At 45.3% G+C, this 17,500-nt stretch overlaps 1 protein-coding gene across 2 annotated transcripts in view; it reads left to right on the top strand.

Annotated features, from left to right (window-relative positions):
* The first annotated feature begins 2,480 nt into the window (after window positions 1-2,480).
* Window positions 2,481-17,500, top strand: part of LOC148076190 (EMILIN-1-A-like) — a 15,613-nt gene continuing 593 nt past the window's right edge. Inside the window, exons 1-17 of one of the 2 annotated variants that reach the window (XM_087793494.1) lie at window positions 2,482-2,810; window positions 10,857-10,982; window positions 11,729-11,982; window positions 12,205-12,467; window positions 12,539-12,712; window positions 12,786-13,437; window positions 13,726-13,890; window positions 14,338-14,376; window positions 14,671-14,813; window positions 14,918-15,215; window positions 15,454-15,717; window positions 15,808-16,056; window positions 16,128-16,319; window positions 16,382-16,489; window positions 16,551-16,568; window positions 16,970-17,104; window positions 17,207-17,500. The exon at window positions 17,207-17,500 is cut by the window's right edge and continues 593 nt beyond it. In XM_087793494.1, coding sequence (XP_087649620.1) covers window positions 2,650-2,810; window positions 10,857-10,982; window positions 11,729-11,982; window positions 12,205-12,467; window positions 12,539-12,712; window positions 12,786-13,437; window positions 13,726-13,890; window positions 14,338-14,376; window positions 14,671-14,813; window positions 14,918-15,215; window positions 15,454-15,717; window positions 15,808-16,056; window positions 16,128-16,319; window positions 16,382-16,489; window positions 16,551-16,568; window positions 16,970-17,104; window positions 17,207-17,500 — 3,535 coding nt within the window. In that variant the 5' untranslated portion in view covers window positions 2,482-2,649. Of the gene's footprint in view, window positions 2,811-10,856; window positions 10,983-11,728; window positions 11,983-12,204; window positions 12,468-12,538; window positions 12,713-12,785; window positions 13,891-14,337; window positions 14,377-14,670; window positions 14,814-14,917; window positions 15,216-15,453; window positions 15,718-15,807; window positions 16,057-16,127; window positions 16,320-16,381; window positions 16,490-16,550; window positions 16,569-16,969; window positions 17,105-17,206 lie in introns of both variants that reach the window. The other variant, XM_087793493.1, reaches the window with a different exon arrangement.

Here is a 17,500-nt window from a genome sequence, read left to right as displayed (position 1 = left end):
TTTACTCACATGTTTTTTATTTACATTTTTATTCAACTTTTGTTTAATTTTTCTTTTAAAACATTTACTTTCACATTAAAAAATGTTTCCTTTTCTATCTTTGTGTGTTTTTTCATTTGTTCTTCTTTCTTTATCTTTAAATGCAACTATTTTAATTAACTTGACTACTTTATATTTCTATTAAAAACTAGATAAAAACTTTTATTTTCTATAGATTTTATTTTTTATATTTACTTTCTATAGTTTGTTTTTATACACATTTCACCGTTTATTATATATATGTTATATAACTATTAATATAGTTTTATTTTGACTTTTTATTTTAATTTTTTTAATTTTTTTAATTTTTTTCTGACGACAGTTTTGTTTTTTGTAAATGTATTGAAAATATTGTTTTTTTTGCCAGGATTCGTAAACAACAAGATTGTTGTGTATCTTCTGGGCGAGTTGTCGTCATAATTGTTCCTTGTGCGCTGCTAGGATGTCCGTGGGGTCAGAGGTCACGGTCACTTGTTTCCTGGTCTCTATCAAACGTTCACGTCCTGAAGGATCCGCAGGAACTTCCTGGTGTGACATCATCAGTGTTGGACGAGGAGACGCGAGCGTTTGCTTCTGTCTGATCAACCTTTGATCTGTTATCAGGAATCAATCATACCTGAGGGTCAGAGGTCACGACCCCGCTCTTTATAGACGATCATTAAAACCAGCACCTGAGGACGTGCGTCTGTGTGTGTTTATGTGTGTGTGTGTCTTTGTATGTGTATCTGTGTGTGTGTGTGTGTCTTTGTCTGTGTGTCTTTGTCCGTGTGTATGTTTGTGTGTGTGTGTGTGTTTCTGCATATCTTCTGTGTGTTTCTGTGTGTATGTGTGAGTATCTTTGTTTGTGTGTGTATGTGTGTCTTTGTCTGTGTCTGTGTTTATGTGTCTTAGTCTGTGTGTGTGTGTTTGTGTGTGTGTTTTTCTGTGTGTTTATGTGTGTGTCTGGGTGTGTGTGTGTGTGTGTGTCTTTGTCCGTGTGTGTCTGTGTGTGTATGTGTTTCTGCATATCTTCTGTATGTTTCTGTGTGTATGTGTGAGTTTGTTTCTGTGTATCTTCTTGTGTGTGTTTGTTTCTGTGTAACTTTATTTTGCGTGTGTGTTTGTTTCTGTGTACCTTCTTGTGTGTGTGTTTGTTTCTTTGTATCTTCTTGTGTGTGAGCTTCATTTTGTGTATCTTCTTGTGTGTGTTTGTTTCTGTGTAACTTTAATTTGCGTGTGTGTTTGTTTTCTGTTTGGGTTTGTGTATCTCTGCCTGTGTTTGGTTTTGTGTATCTTCATGTGTGTGTTTGGGTTTGTGTATCTTCATGTGTGTGTTTGGGTTTGTGTATCTCTGCGTGTGTTTGGGTTTGTGTATCTTCATGTGTGTGTTTGGGTTTGTGTATCTCTGCGTGTGTTTGGGTTTGTGTATCTTCATGTGTGTGTTTGGGTTTGTGTATCTCTGCGTGTGTTTGGGTTTGTGTATCTTCATGTGTGTGTTTGGGTTTGTGTATCTCTGCATGTGTTTGGTTTTGTGTATCTTCATGTGTGTGTTTGGGTTTGTGTATCTTCTTGTGTGTGTTTGGGTTTGTGTATCTCTGCGTGTGTTTGATTTTGTGTATCTTCATGTGTGTGTTTGGGTTTGTGTATCTTCTTGTGTGTGTTTGTGTATGTGTATCTCTGCATGTGTTTGGTTTTGTGTATCTTCATGTGTGTGTTTGGGTTTGTGTATCTTCATGTGTGTGTTTGGGTTTGTGTATCTCTGCATGTGTTTGGTTTTGTGTATCTTCATGTGTGTGTTTGGGTTTGTGTATCTCTGCATGTGTTTGGTTTTGTGTATCTTCATGTGTGTGTTTGGGTTTGTGTATCTTCTTGTGTGTGTTTGGGTTTGTGTATCTCTGTGTGTGTTTGGTTTTGTGTATCTTCATGTGTGTGTTTGGGTTTGTGTATCTTCATGTGTGTGTTTGGGTTTGTGTATCTTCTTGTGTGTGTTTGGGTTTGTGTATCTCTGCGTGTGTTTGGTTTTGTGTATCTTCATGTGTGTGTTTGGGTTTGTGTATCTTCTTGTGTGTGTTTGTGTCCGTGCATTTTCATGTGTGTGTTTGTTGTGTAAAGTTGTAAAAAATTTAATTTAATTTAATTTAATTCAAGACTTTTGGATCAGAACCGGTTCTGACGAGTTTCATCTTCAGCAGCAACAGTTGTGAGTCTTTGTCATGACGTTGTGTTTAAATTCAGTTAAAGTTCGAGTGAGTCTGACAAGTGTGTGTTGAACGTCAACAGTCTGTTCATCCTTGGTTCTGTGAGGTTCTGAGAAGTCCAAGTGGGCCTGGGTCTGGTTTCCTCCGCTGGGACGGGTGGGGGGGGTGAGGAGAGGGGGCGGGGTCAGCGCGGGGGGCGTGGCCAGGAGGTCCAGATCTGCAGCTCTGTCGCAACTTCTCTTTGTTCACTGGACTCAGCAGGAGTTCGGGTGATGGTCATGTGACCTCAGCATCTGGATCGACAGGCTCGGGTCTGACCCGGATCATGACGCGCGAGGACTGAGCGGAACTTTCGTGGAAAAACTTTATTTTCTGAGAAGATGCTGGTTTTTTCCCGCCATCTTCGTTGATCGATATCGACACCTGAGGATCGATGGCGTCACTGATGATGATGATGATGATGATGGTGATGGTGATGATGGTCGCGCTCTTCGGCAGCGGGCACGCCAAGAGCGCGTACCCGCTGAGACCCTCCACCTACAGTCTCTACACCAACGGGAACGCGCACGGCGCACGCGCGGCCAGCAGACACAGGTGAGGCGGCGCACGCGGGCTATCACTCGGGTGACGTCAGAGCGGGACATCCTGTCGTCCAGGTGCTGAGGATGATTCTCCGGGGGTCGCCCTGGTAACCGGGGGGCCCCCACCCTTTGGCAGGGGGAGCCCCGTGACGTCATCGCAGGCTTATAGACAAACACCCGATTACTCACTTGTGGCGCGGTGATGACGTCACTGCTGATCGATAGTCACGTGTGCGGGGAGGTTCTGGGAATGTTGAGGAGTTGAGTTCAGTGGAAGTGACGTGATGAGAGAAACGAAGGATTAGAAGAAGGTGTTGGTGAAAGGATGAACTGTGAGTGACAGGGTGATCAATAATGAGAGGATGAACTTGTGAGTGACAGGGTGATCAATAATGAGAGGATGAACTGTGAGTGAAGGGTGATCAATAATGAGAGGATGAACTTGTGAGTGACAGGGTGATCAATAATGAGAGGATGAACTCGTGAGTGACAGGGTGATCAATAATGAGAGGATAAACTCGTGAGTGACAGGGTGATCAATAATGAAAGGATGAACTCGTGAGTGACAGGGTGATCAATAATGAGAGGAGGATGAACTTGTGAGTGACAGGGTGATCAATAATGAGAGGATGAACTGTGAGTGACAGGGTGATCAATAATGAGAGGATGAACTCGTGAGTGACAGGGTGATCAATAATGAGAGGAGGATGAACTTGTGAGTGACAGGGTGATCAATAATGAGAGGATGAACTGTGAGTGACAGGGTGATCAATAATGAGAGGATGAACTCGTGAGTGACAGGGTGATCAATAATGAGAGGAGGATGAACTTGTGAGTGACAGGGTGATCAATAATGAGAGGATGAACTGTGAGTGACAGGGTGATCAATAATGAGAGGATGAACTGTGAGTGACAGGGTGATCAATAATGAGAGGATGAACTCGTGAGTGACAGGGTGATCAATAATGAGAGGAGGATGAACTTGTGAGTGACAGGGTGATCAATAATGAGAGGATGAACTGTGAGTGACAGGGTGATCAATAATGAGAGGAGGATGAACTTGTGAGTGACAGGGTGATCAATAATGAGAGGATGAACTGTGAGTGACAGGGTGATCAATAATGAGAGGAGGATGAACTTGTGAGTGACAGGGTGATCAATAATGAGAGGATGAACTGTGAGTGACAGGGTGATCAATAATGAGAGGATGAACTCGTGAGTGACAGGGTGATCAATAATGAGAGGATGAACTCATGAGTGACAGGGTGATCAATAATGAGAGGAGGATGAACTTGTGAGTGACAGGGTGATCAATAATGAGAGGATGAACTGTGAGTGACAGGGTGATCAATAATGAGAGGATGAACTGTGAGTGACAGGGTGATCAATAATGAGAGGAGGATGAACTTGTGAGTGACAGGGTGATCAATAATGAGAGGATGAACTGTGAGTGACAGGGTGATCAATAATGAGAGGATGAACTGTGAGTGACAGGGTGATCAATAATGAGAGGAGGATGAACTCGTGAGTGACAGGGTGATCAATAATGAGAGGAGGATGAACTCGTGAGTGACAGGGTGATCAATAATGAAAGGATGAACTCGTGAGTGACAGGGTGATCAATAATGAGAGGATGAACTGTGAGTGACAGGGTGATCAATAATGAGAGGAGGATGAACTTGTGAGTGACAGGGTGATCAATAATGAGAGGATGAACTGTGAGTGACAGGGTGATCAATAATGAGAGGATGAACTGTGAGTGACAGGGTGATCAATAATGAGAGGATGAACTGTGAGTGACAGGGTGATCAATAATGAGAGGATGAACTGTGAGTGACAGGGTGATCAATAATGAGAGGATGAACTGTGAGTGACAGGGTGATCAATAATGAGAGGAGGATGAACTCGTGCGTGACAGGGTGATCAATAATGAGAGGATGAACTGTGAGTGACAGGGTGATCAATAATGAGAGGAGGATGAACTTGTGCGTGACAGGGTGATCAATAATGAGAGGAGGATGAACTGTGAGTGACAGGGTGATCAATAATGAGAGGAGGATGAACTCGTGAGTGACAGGGTGATCAATAATGAGAGGAGGATGAACTCGTGAGTGACAGGGTGATCAATAATGAGAGGTTATGTGAGGGTGAATAGGAAGTGACAGACTTATGTGACAGAGTTATGTGAGTGTACAAGAAGTGAAAGAGTTATGTTAGCATAGACAGGAAGTGACAGAGTTATGTGAGGGTGAACAGGAAGTTACAGACTTATGTGAGTGTAGACAGGAAGTGACAGACTTATGTGAGTGTAGACAGGAAGTGACAGAGTTATGTGAGTATAGACAGGAATTGACAGAGTTATGTGAGGTGAACAGGAAGTGACAGAGTTATGTGAGTGTAGACAGGAAGTGACAGAGTTATTTTAGCGTAGACAGGAAGTGACAGAGTTATGTGAGTGTAGACAGGAAGTGACAGAGTTATTTTAGCGTAGACAGGAAGTGACAGAGTTATGTGAGTGTAGACAGGAAGTGACAGAGTTATGTGAGGGTGAACAGGAAGTGACAGACTTATGTGAGTGTAGACAGGAAGTGACAGAGTTATGTGAGTGTAGACAGGAAGTGACAGAGTTATGTGAGTGTAGACAGGAAGTGACGGAGTTATATGAGCATTGGACAGGAAGTGAGAGAGTTATGTTAGTATGGACATGAAGGGACAGAGTTATGTTAGGGTGAACAGGAAGTGACAGAGTTTTGTGAATGTAGGCAAGGAGTGACAGAGTTATGTTAGCGTAGACAGGAAGTGACATGGTTATGTAAGTGTAGACAGGAAGTGACAGAGTTATGTGAGGGTGACCAGGAAGTGATAGAGTTAGTTAGTTTGGACATGAAGTGACAGAGTTATGCGAGGATGAACAGGAAGTGACAGACTTAGTGAGCGTGGACAGGAAGTGACATAGTTATGTTAGCCTAGACAGGAAGTGACAGAGTTATGTGAGGGTGAACAGGAAGTGTCAGAGTTATGTGAAGGTTAACAGGAAGTGACAGAGTTAGTGAGAGTGACCAGGAAATGATAGAGTTAGTGAGTGTGAACAGGAAGTGACAGAGTTATGTGAGGATGAACAGGAATTGACAGAGTTAGTGAGAGTGACCAGGAAATGATAGAGTTAGTGAGTGTGGACATGAAGTGACAGAGTTATGTTAGCCTAGACAGGAAGTGAGAGAGTTATGTTAGTATGGACATGAAGGGACAGAGTTATGTTAGGGTGAACAGGAAGTGACAGAGTTTTGTGAATGTAGGCAAGGAGTGACAGAGTTATGTTAGCGTAGACAGGAAGTGACATGGTTATGTAAGTGTAGACAGGAAGTGACAGAATTATATGAACATGGACAGGAAGTGAAATAGTTATGTGAGTGTAGACAGGAAGTGACATAGTTATGTTTGCGTAGACAGGAAGTGATATAGTTATGTTTGCGTAGACAGGAAGTGACAGAGTAAGTGAGTGTAGACAGGAAGTGACATAGTTATGTGATTGTAGACAGGAAGTGACAGAGTAAGTGAGTGTAGACAGGAAGTGACAGAGTAAGTGAGTGTAGACAGGAAGTGACATAGTTATGTGAGTATAGACAGGAAGTGACAGTTATTTTAGCGTAGACAGGAAGTGACATTGTTATGTAAGTGTAGACAGGAAGTGACATAGTTATGTGAGTGTAGACAGGAACTGACAGAGTTATGTTAGCGTAGACAGGAAGTGACATAGTTATGTTAGAGTTGACAGGAAGTGACAGAGTTATGTGAGTGTAGACAGGAAGTGACAGAGTTATGTGAGTGTAGACAGGAAGTGACAGAGTTATGTGAGTGTAGACAGGAAGTGACAGAGTTATGTGAGTGTAGACAGGAAGTGAAGGGGTTATGTGAGTGTAGACAGGAAGTGACAGAGTTATGTGAGTGTAGACAGGAAGTGACAGAGTTATGTGAGTGTAGACAGGAAGTGAAGGGGTTATGTGAGTGTAGACAGGAAGTGACAGAGTTATGTGAGTGTAGACAGGAAGTGACAGAGTTATGTGAGTGTAGACAGGAAGTGACAGAGTTATGTGAGTGTAGACAGGAAGTGACAGAGTTATGTGAGTGTAGACAGGAAGTGAAGGGGTTATGTGAGTGTAGACAGGAAGTGACAGAGTTATGTGAGTGTAGACAGGAAGTGACAGAGTTATGTGAGTGTAGACAGGAAGTGAAGGGGTTATGTGAGTGTAGACAGGAAGTGACAGAGTTATGTGAGTGTAGACAGGAAGTGACAGAGTTATGTGAGTGTAGACAGGAAGTGACAGAGTTATATGAGTGTAGACAGGAAGTGAAGGGGTTATGTGAGTGTAGATAGGAAGTGACAGAGTTATGTGAGTGTAGACAGGAAGTGACAGAGTTATATGAGTGTAGACAGGAAGTGAAGGGGTTAAAGACCTCCTCACAGTAGCGGCTCCAGCAGCAGGAAGTTGTTTTGGTTGGCTCACCTGGTTCCAGTTATCCGGCGATGTGGAGGAATGAAGGTGCAGCAGACGTGAGACATCTGGATCAATCCAACCCGTCTGGTCTTCACGTCTCACTCCAAAGTATTCTCTACACAGTCACTGAAATATCTTCTGAATCCTGTCAAAGTAATACTTTTTAAATATATACATTTATTTAGTTTTTTAATGTAAAAATATAGATTTATATTAACGTATTTCATTTAATTTTTAAACAATCTAACTACTGTATGTAGCTTTAATTTTTAGATTTCAAGTTAGATTCTTTATTTTTAAAAGTTCATTGAAAATGTTCAAAATAAATCAAACACATAAAAAACAATGTTTACCTCATTAATAATTTTCACATAATTTCTCTCCACAATGAACAATCAAGTTATTTTAAGAATAAAAAAAGAATAGTAAATTATATGAAATGTTGCTAATATATGAAGTTCTACTGTAAAAGTTTTAAATTATGATTAAAAAATTACTTTGAAAATAAAAAGACTTAAATAATTAATTTAATAAAAAGAAAAAAAAATAGTAATACTTGTCAAATAAAATACTATTATTATCTTTACATTCGTGTAATTAAATACAAAACGAAAGTCACTTTTATTAAAGTTTCGTCTCCGTCATGTCGTCCCGCCTCTGGTCGTCTTCCGAGAGTTTCCATGGCGACGAGAAAACATCCCATAATGAAATTAGCGCCGGCATCATCAGCTGCTGCGGCGACACAGAGCTGCATTCTTCGCCGCTGATGATGTCATCAGCATGTGACTGAAACAAAGAGATATTCCGAGTATCTTCGAGGAATTGAAACCTCGTGAGGCTGAAGCAAGAACTGCTCTCACTCAACAGTGATCGTTACTCTCGCGCTGTAATTAACTCAAAACAGCCGCGCCCCGAAAACACCGCTTTGTTTTCACCCAGTTTTCACCTGAAGAAAGAAGCCAAGGATCATGAGAACAAACACACGCGTGATAGTATTTATAGTATTTCCACTGATCCAGGGTTCAGTTCATCAACTGTTGTACTCTATTGAAAATCTATCCTCATCGTAACATTTGTCACTGTGGTGCTGCAGTGACAACAACAAAACTGCATCCTACAACAACAAAACTGCATCCTACAACAACAAAACTGCAACCTACAACAACAAAACTGCCTCCTACAACAACAAAACTGCATCCTACAACAACAAAACTGCCTCCTACAACAACAAAACTGCAACCTACAACAACAAAACTGCCTCCTACAACAACAAAACTGCCTCCTACAACAACAAAATTGCATCCTACAACAACAAAACTGCCTCCTACAACAACAAAACTGCCTCCTACAACAACAAAACTGCCTCCTACAACAACAAAACTGCAATCTACAACAACAAAACTGCCTCCTACAACAACAAAACTGCAACCTACAACAACAAAACTGCCTCCTACAACAACAAAACTGCAACCTACAACAACAAAACTGCATCCTACAACAACAAAACTGCAACCTACAACAACAAAACTGCCTCCTACAACAACAAAACTGCCTCCTACAACAACAAAACTGCATCCTACAACAACAAAACTGCCTCCTACAACAACAAAACTGCCTCCTACAACAACAAAACTGCAACCTACAACAACAAAACTGCCTCCTACAACAACAAAACTGCCTCCTACAACAACAAAACTGCCTCCTACAACAACAAAACTGCCTCCTACAACAACAAAACTGCATCCTACAACAACAAAACTGCATCCTACAACAACAAAACTGCATCCTACAACAACAACACTGCCTCCTACAACAACAAAACTGCCTCCTACAACAACAAAACTGCATCCTACAACAACAAAACTGTTTCTTACAACAACAAAACCCCTGAGTTATCATCATAATCTCAGGTTCTACGAATTGGTGCGAAACCCTCTAACCGCTTCGCTATTGGTTTATCCTCGAGGCAATGAAGATCAATAGTAAAGCAGTTAGAGGGCGGAGCACCAAATGACGTAGAACCCCTGAGTTATCATCATAATCTCAGGTTCTATGAATTGGTGCTCCGCCCTCTAACCTTGTCGTCCAGCAGCTGCCTTTCTCGCTGAGTTTTTCAGTTGGAGGAAGTGCGGCGGGTGTTTCCCGCCTTTATAGGAAGTGGACTGCATCCAGCTGGATGGCGAATTCATTAAGCTTTCTCAGAGACGGGGCGGGGCCTCGAGGATAAACCAATAGCGTTGCGGTTAGAGGGCGGAGCACCAAATGACGTAGAACTGTTTCCTACGACAACAAAACTGTTTCATACGACAACAAAACTGTTTCCTACAACAACAAAACTGTTTCCTACAACAACAAAACTGTTTCCTACGGCAACAAAACTGTTTCATACGACAACAAAACTGTTTCCTACAACAACAAAACTGTTTCCTACAACAACAAAACTGTTTCCTACAACAACAAAACTGTTTCCTACAACAACAAAACTGTTTCTTACAACAACAAAACTGTTTCCTACAATAACAAAACTGTTTCCTACAACAACAAAACTGTTTCCTACAACAACAAAACTGTTTCCTTACAACAACAAAACTGTTTCCTAAAACAATAAAACTGTTTCCTACAACAACAAAACTGTTTCTTACAACAACAAAACTGTTTCCTAAAACAATAAAACTGTTTCCTACAACAAAAAAACTGTTTCCTATGACAACAAAACTGTTTCCTACTACAACAAAACTGCGTCCTACAACAACAAAACTGCGTCCTACAACAATAAAACTGTTTCCTACAACAACAAAACTGTTTCCTATGACAACAAAACTGTTTCCTACTACAACAAAACTGCGTCCTACAACAACAAAACTGCGTCCTACAACAACAAAACTGTTTCCTATGACAACAAAACTGTTTCCTACAACAACAAAACTGCGTCCTACAACAACAAAACTGTGTCCTACAACAACAAAACTGTTTCCTACAACAACAAAACTGCTTCCTACAACAACAAAACTGTTTCCTAAAACAATAAAACTGTTTCCTACAACAACAAAACTGTGTCCTACAACAACAAAACTGTTTCCTATGACAACAAAACTGTTTCCTACAACAACAAAACTGCGTCCTACAACAACAAAACTGCGTCCTACAACAACAAAACTGTGTCCTACAACAACAAAGCTGTTTCCTACAGCAACAAAACTGTGTCCTACAACAACAAAACTGTTTTCCTACAACAACAAAAATGCGTCCTACAACAACAAAAGGCGTCCTACAACAACAAAAATGCGTCCTACAACAAATTATTGTCCAATACCGAACTAAAATTGTGTCTTACAATTAAAAAAATACTGTCCTACCACTTCAACCTTGTGTTCTAAATCAACAAAACCTGCATCGTACAACAACAAATACTGTGTCCGACAACAAAAATTGTGACCTGGATGAACAGAAACTGGTTCATAAGGCAAAAGAAAAATTCTACAAAGTAAGAAATTGTGTACTACAATGTCAAAATTCATTGTAGAGTTGTCACCTAGCACTTCAATGTGTGTGTGTATTTTTAGGAACTGGTGTGCGTTTGTGGTGACCAAGAGGGTGAGCTGCGTGGTGGAGGATGGCGTGGAGACATACGTGAAGCCGGACTATCACCCTTGTACCTGGGGCAGTGGACAGTGCGGGCGTGTGGTCGCGTGAGTACACAACCTGAACACATATAAACACAAGTCAAGGAAGGCCACACACACTTGTTTTGATATCTAATAAGTGTAGAAGCACAACTGTAGATGAAGAGTGTTGATGTTTCTTCACGAGGTTCCAGAGTAAAGTTGAGCTGTAAAGAACCAAAATAGATGAGATTTTTCACTCCAGCCTCTTGGACCAGCTCTGCTGCTCATTCTTCTTCTGTCAGGTTGTTTTTGGAGCCGGTCGGCTGAAGGGTAAATGGACTCCAGAAATGTAAACCATCTTCTGAGAAATCATCACGTCTCTCTCCGACACCCTCCATTCTGTCATCCCTCCGTTCTCTTTCCGTCCCTCCCACTGTCATCAGCTGTCGCTGCTTCCTTTTTAGTCTCTACGCTCAGAAGCGGTGGGTTTAGGTGATCCTGTCTGAACTGCTCCACAGCACCACCTGATGGACTTTCCTGCTGTGTGATGTCTCGGGCAGATGTTCCTGCAGAGGTCACACATGGAGACGATCTGCTCCTCGTTCACGCAGTTTCCTGCTGCAGCGACTCAGAGCTTATCTGGTCACATCTGCCCGAGGAGTTTCAGACCTCGGCTACCTCCACTGGACCGACACAGCGCTGTTCCAAAACACAGAGCCACATGACATGACATCATTGCCTCGGTTCTTCCAGCAGCAGCTTTAAATCAAATTCAGCTGCTGCTGGAGCTTTCTCCGGTTCCCTCTGATCGCCCTTTCTGATCTTTGCAGTTACCGGACCTACATGAGACCCAGATACAAAGTGGCCTACAAGATGGTGACGGAGATGGACTGGAAGTGTTGCCATGGTTACAGTGGCGCGGACTGTAGCATCGGTCACGTGGTTGGAGTGGGGACTGGACACGGAGGAGTGGGGACGAATCTCGGACACGGAGGCAGTAGTGGGTCAAGTTTCGGAAATGGGGGAGGTAGTGGGACGACTTCTGGGAATGGAGGAGGATTCGGGACCAACAATGGTCATGGTGGTGGCAGTGGTTCAAGTTTTGGACACGGAGGAGGAGGCGGATCGAGTTCTGGAGGCTCTGGACACGTAGGTGAGAAAAGTCTTTTTTAAAATCTTATCTAGAGACTTCACTCTCCACTCTTGATTAGAAGCCTTTGGAATTCTTACTAATAACATTTTTGACGTTCCTCACTCGTCACATGACTGCTTTGGTTTCACTGATTGGAGCTTTAACATCTTCCAGGACGCGGTGATAACGTGAAGATGAGGCAGATGGAGGAGAAGATCCAATCCCTCACTCAGAACCTCATCGACCTTCAATCCACATTGAACTCTATGGGTGAGCGCTTCCAGGGCGAGGGGGGCCGTCCCGGGTTAAACGGTAGTTCTGGCAGCGGTGTGACCGCCACTGGTGGGAGGAACCCTGCTGATGCAGCACAACCCGAGATCAAAGAGACCATCCACAGTATACAGACCAAACTGGACCAGCTGGACAACCGGACGCAGGTGAAACCCTGGTCATCTGAAGCGGGTCTTGTGGTCTCATGATATTTATTGACTGCTCTATCATCCTTTAGGCTCATGATAAAACGCTTGTAAGCATCAACAACCATCTTGTCAATGGCAAAGCCAACGAACTGGATGGAGGTGCCACTGGAGGTGGTGTGAGTGGAGGGAGCCTGACCTCAATAAAGGAGGAGATCCTGAGGGAGCTGGAACGCCGGGTGTCTTTGTCTTGCTCCTCCTGCCAGGTAGAGGTCCCAGCTTTGGACATCTGATGTCATCCAATTGAGATTATACTGAGACTCTGGGGTTGTTCCTCAGGGCGGTGTGGAGGACCTGCGTCAGCAGCAGCAGTTGGATCGTGAGAGGATCATAGCATTGGAGAAGCAGCTGAGTGCCATGGATGTTCGATACCGGCAAAGTCTGGATGGACTTAGGCGAGATTCTGCGCAATCCAAAGACTGCTGTAACACAATAAGCGACCTCCAAAAACGTGTCACAGACACTGAAAGGAAGATCAGCTCTGCCTCTGAGAACTTTGATATCCTACAGAACCGTCTGGACCAGGAGCTTCATGGGCGAGGTGGCAGCAGTGGGAGCGGCGGGTTTAATGGGGGTACTGGAGGGGGCCCATGGCAAACTGAAGATCATTTGGACCATAGACTGAAGGAGCTGGAGCTACGTGTCAACAATAGCATAGAGCAGACCGAGCAGACCGAGCAGACCTGCTCGCATCTTGAAAAGAATGTGAAGGACTACTTCCATAGAGAACTTGGAGACCTGAAAACAGTGTTCCTGGACCGCTTCGATGACCAGGCCTTCCGGATCTCAGATGTAGAGCTCGACATTGGCCTGGTGAAGGACCGTGTGACTGACAAGGAAAAGACATTGTTAGACCTGGAGAACTCCACTTCCATTCTCAGACGGAAGTTAAACGAGTGTCACTGTGAAGAAAGAGCCAGTGGTGGAGATGGTGTACGATGGGTAGGAGGAGGAGGAAGAGGAGACGGTGTCACAGGAGATGGAGGAAAAGGAGATGGTGGAGGACAATGGGGTGGAGGAGGTGGAAGAGGAGATGGTGGAAGGGGTGGAGGAACTGGTGGGGATGGTGGAGGACAATGGGGTGGAGGAGGTGGAAGAGGAGATGGTGGAAGGGGTGGAGGAACTGGTGGGGATGGTGGAGGAGGAAGAGGAGATGGTGGAAGGGTTGGAGGAACTGGTGGGGATGGTGGAGGACAGTGGGGTGGAGGAGGAGGAATAGGAGATGGTGGAAGGGGTGGAGGAACTGGTGGGGATGGTGGAGGACAGTGGGGTGGAGGAGGAGGAAGAGGAGATGGTGGAAGGGGTGGAGGAACTGGTGGGGATGGTGGAGGTCAGTGGGGTGGGGGAGGAGGAAGGGGAGATGGTGGAAGGAGTGGAGGAACTGGTGGGGATGGTGGAGGACAGTGGGGTGGAGGAGGAGGAAGAGGAGATGGTGGAAGGGGTGGAGGAACTGGTGGGGATGGTGGAGGACAGTGGGGTGGAGGAGGAGGAAGAGGAGATGGTGGAAGGGGTGGAGGAACTCGTGGGGATGGTGGAGGACAGTATGGTGAAGGAGGAGGGGATGGTGGAAGGGGTGGAGGAACTGGTGGGGGTGGTGGAGGACAGTGGGGTGGAGGAGGAGGAGGAAGAGGAGATGGTGGAAGGGGTGGAGGAACTGGTGGGGATGGTGGAGGACAGTGGGGTGGAGGAGGAGGAAGGGGAGATGCTGGAAGGGGTGGAGGAACTGGTGGGGATGGTGGAGGACAGTATGGTGGAGGAGGAGGGAGAGGAGATGGTGGAAGGGGTGGAGGAACTGGTGGGGATGGTGGAGGACAGTATGGTGGAGAAGGAGGAAGAGGAGATGGTGGAAGGGGTGGAGGAACTGGTGGGGGTGGTGGAGGACAGTGGGCTGGAGGAGGAGGAAGGGGAGATGGTGGAAGGGGTGGAGGAACTGGTGGGGATGGTGGAGGACAGTGGGGTGGAGGAGGAGGAAGAGGAGGTGGTGGAACGGGTGGAGGAACTGGAGGGCATGGTGGACGAGGGGAAGGAGAAGGACAATGGGGAACAGATGGAGGAAGAGGAACTGGTGGTATGGGAGGACAAGGTGGACAAAGTGGTGGACGAGAAGGTACTGGCGGGGGTGGAGGTGGGTGGTTGGATGGAGATGGAGATGGAGGTCGGGCAGGGCTTCCAGGTCCAGCTGTTGAAAGAAAAAACACAACAGAGAAGTCCCTTGCTTGGAGGGTTGTTGCCAACGAGGACCGTATCCGTCACTTTAACACTCAACTAAAAGACCTGTCGGTGTCTGGAGACTCACTGTATGACAAGGTGATCTATGACATCAAACGTACCCCCATGATGTTGAGTGTTCTACTTTGAAACCATTTGATACAAGGGTCAGAGTGATGTTGTTATATATTGTTCATACACAGGTGGTGGATCTCAGTCAAGACATCCGCAAAATCAAGGATTTCACTGGTGACCACGGCGAAAACTTCAACCGAATTGTGACGGAAGTGGAGATGCTGGGCCACGACTGTGAGCTGTGCAGGAAAGTGGAGTCTGAATTGTACAGGTTCAGGAATGACTCCAAGGATGTACTGGGGCGCCTCAGCGTGCAAATCAACAGACTTCAGACCCGGGTGGACTCGGTGGATCCGCAGTTATGCACCCAATTGCAGAACGAGGTCCGACTCCTGCGCGACGAAGTGAGGAGGTGCACCAGCCAATGTGAGAAGATGAGAGTTTCATTTATACTAGTTTAAGGTTTTTCAGTTGTACAGCAAGACAATAACTGGGCCTTATACAGATATAGAGAGGAGGAATTGGACATGTAAATATTTGACTATGAAAACTCTTTGAGGCTTATGAAGTTTCCTGCTGGTCTTTGGAACATAGAGTTAAGGGCCGATTGGGTCCTTCCAAAAAAACCCTCTAGAAACTAAAACATGTGTCCTTTCCTTCTCAGGTGGTGTTTCTGGTGGCTCAAGTGGCTCCAGTGGATCACATGGATCAAGTGGTTCTGGTGGCTCTGGTGTGAGTGGTCATGGACTGGATGCAGAGAAGCCTCTTGACGGCCACAGTGTGATAGGAGGCTCCATCAGCAACAACCAGCTGAAGACCCTGCAGGGCGAAGTGTCAGAGGTGATCCTGACCTTCAGCTCCATCAATGATACCCTTAAGGGCCTAGAACATACGGTCCAGAAGCATGGCAGTGTCATCACAGACCTTGGTGAGGCCCAAGAGTCATTAGTAATAATAACAACTCTAATCCTATGATATAAACCTAACAACAAACATATTTTTCTTTGACCTCTAATAGGAAACACAAAGGACAAAATCATCACGGAACTGGACAAGATCCAGCTGGAGGTGACAGAGCATGTGGAGGACAGCCGGGGCCGCATTGATGGTTTCGAACGAGACATCCGGCGCTTTGAGAGCACTATGCTGATCGAGATGGGTGACTGCAGAAGGTCTGGAGATGGTCTGGAGAAGAGGCTTTCGAAAATGGAGGGCGTCTGTGGCCGGCTTGATGGCTTTTCAGACTCTGTCAGCAAAATCAAAGAAGGTCGGACTCTGTCACCCCATGTAGGCCGATTTTAAAAGACCATTGTTGACCAGGATGTCTCTCACCCTCAGGACTAAACCGTCATGTGTCCAGTTTGTGGACCTGCTTCTCCGGTTTGAACAACTCTGTCATTCTTCAAGGAGGTGTCCTGGACCTAATCCAGAAAGACCACGAGGACTTCCACAAACGCTTGAAGAACTTGAACTCCAGCTTTACCCACGTGGTGAAGGACCTGAACACCTTCTCTGGACACACGCAGACGGGTGAGATACGGTCTCTGTGTGGTCAACTGAACCGGTTGATAAAACCTCTGATGTTTCTGCAGGTGCTCAGGGACCCCCTGGTGAGCGAGGATTCCCTGGATATCCAGGTCCGAGAGGGCCTCCTGGACCTCCTGGACGAGGAGGCGAGGCCGGAGTGAGAGGCTTCCCTGGTATGACGCACAGAAAACCATCAACTGTTCAGTTGTTTTAACGCTTTTATTCTGTTTTCAGGTCCCAGAGGAGAGACAGGTAAACACGCTCTTTTTGTGTGTTACTATGTGTTTATTGTGTATCTTGTCGTGTCAAAGTGAGTTCATCTGAGGCCAGTGGTTATTTGTGTCTTGAGTGTGTCACATTTCTGCTAAGTCTGTGCGCGTCTTTGTTTCTTGTGTGTCCACAGGCTCGTTGATGTTGTGTGTTCGCTTGTTCTGGGTCATGCTGTTTGTGTCCGCAAGCATGTGTTTGTGTGTTTCTGCTTGTGAGCGTCATTGTAGCTTGTGTTATATTTATTTGTGCGAGAGCCTTTAGCCATGTTTAATTTACGTGTGTATATCTGTAGATATAGTTGCATGTGTGCATAGTAATAATTGTTGTGTGGTACTTCCTGGTTGTGTTTTGTGATGTCACTGTGTGTGTGTGTGTTTTGTCAGGTCTGCCAGGAATCGACGCTCACGTCCCTAAACTGTCCTTCTCGGCGGCACTCACGGCTCCAATGGAGCGGGCGGGAACCATCTTGTTTGACAAGATCTTTGTGAACCAGGGGAACTTTTATGACCCACGAACAGGTGAACTCCCTCAGCCTGGTCCGAGTCCAGAACATACCAGGATGTCCTGGCGCATCACTACTTTTTTCCAGTCTGGACTTCAATCTGTTCTCCATCCCTCAGGTATCTTCACCGCTCCGGTGGACGGGAGCTACTTCTTCAGCGCCGTCCTGACGGGCCACCGGAACGAGAAGATCGAGGCCGTTCTTTCCAAGTCCAACTACGGCGTGGCGCGCGTGGACTCCGGCGGTTACCAGCCGGAAGGCCTCGAGAACAACCCCGTGGCGGAGGCCAAGACCACCCCGGGCTCTCTGGCCGTCTTCAACATCATCCTGCCCCTGCAGGCCAGAGACACGGTCTGCATCGACCTGGTGATGGGCAAACTGGCTCACTCCGTGGAGCCCCTCACCATCTTCA

The sequence above is a fragment of the Callionymus lyra genome, chromosome 6 (genome assembly GCF_982586985.1).
Source record: "Callionymus lyra chromosome 6, fCalLyr1.hap1.1, whole genome shotgun sequence".
NCBI classification, from domain to species: Eukaryota; Metazoa; Chordata; class Actinopteri; order Syngnathiformes; family Callionymidae; genus Callionymus; species Callionymus lyra.
The sequence above is the reverse complement of the archived record's forward strand: the minus strand, read 5'-3'. Positions and strand labels throughout refer to the sequence as shown.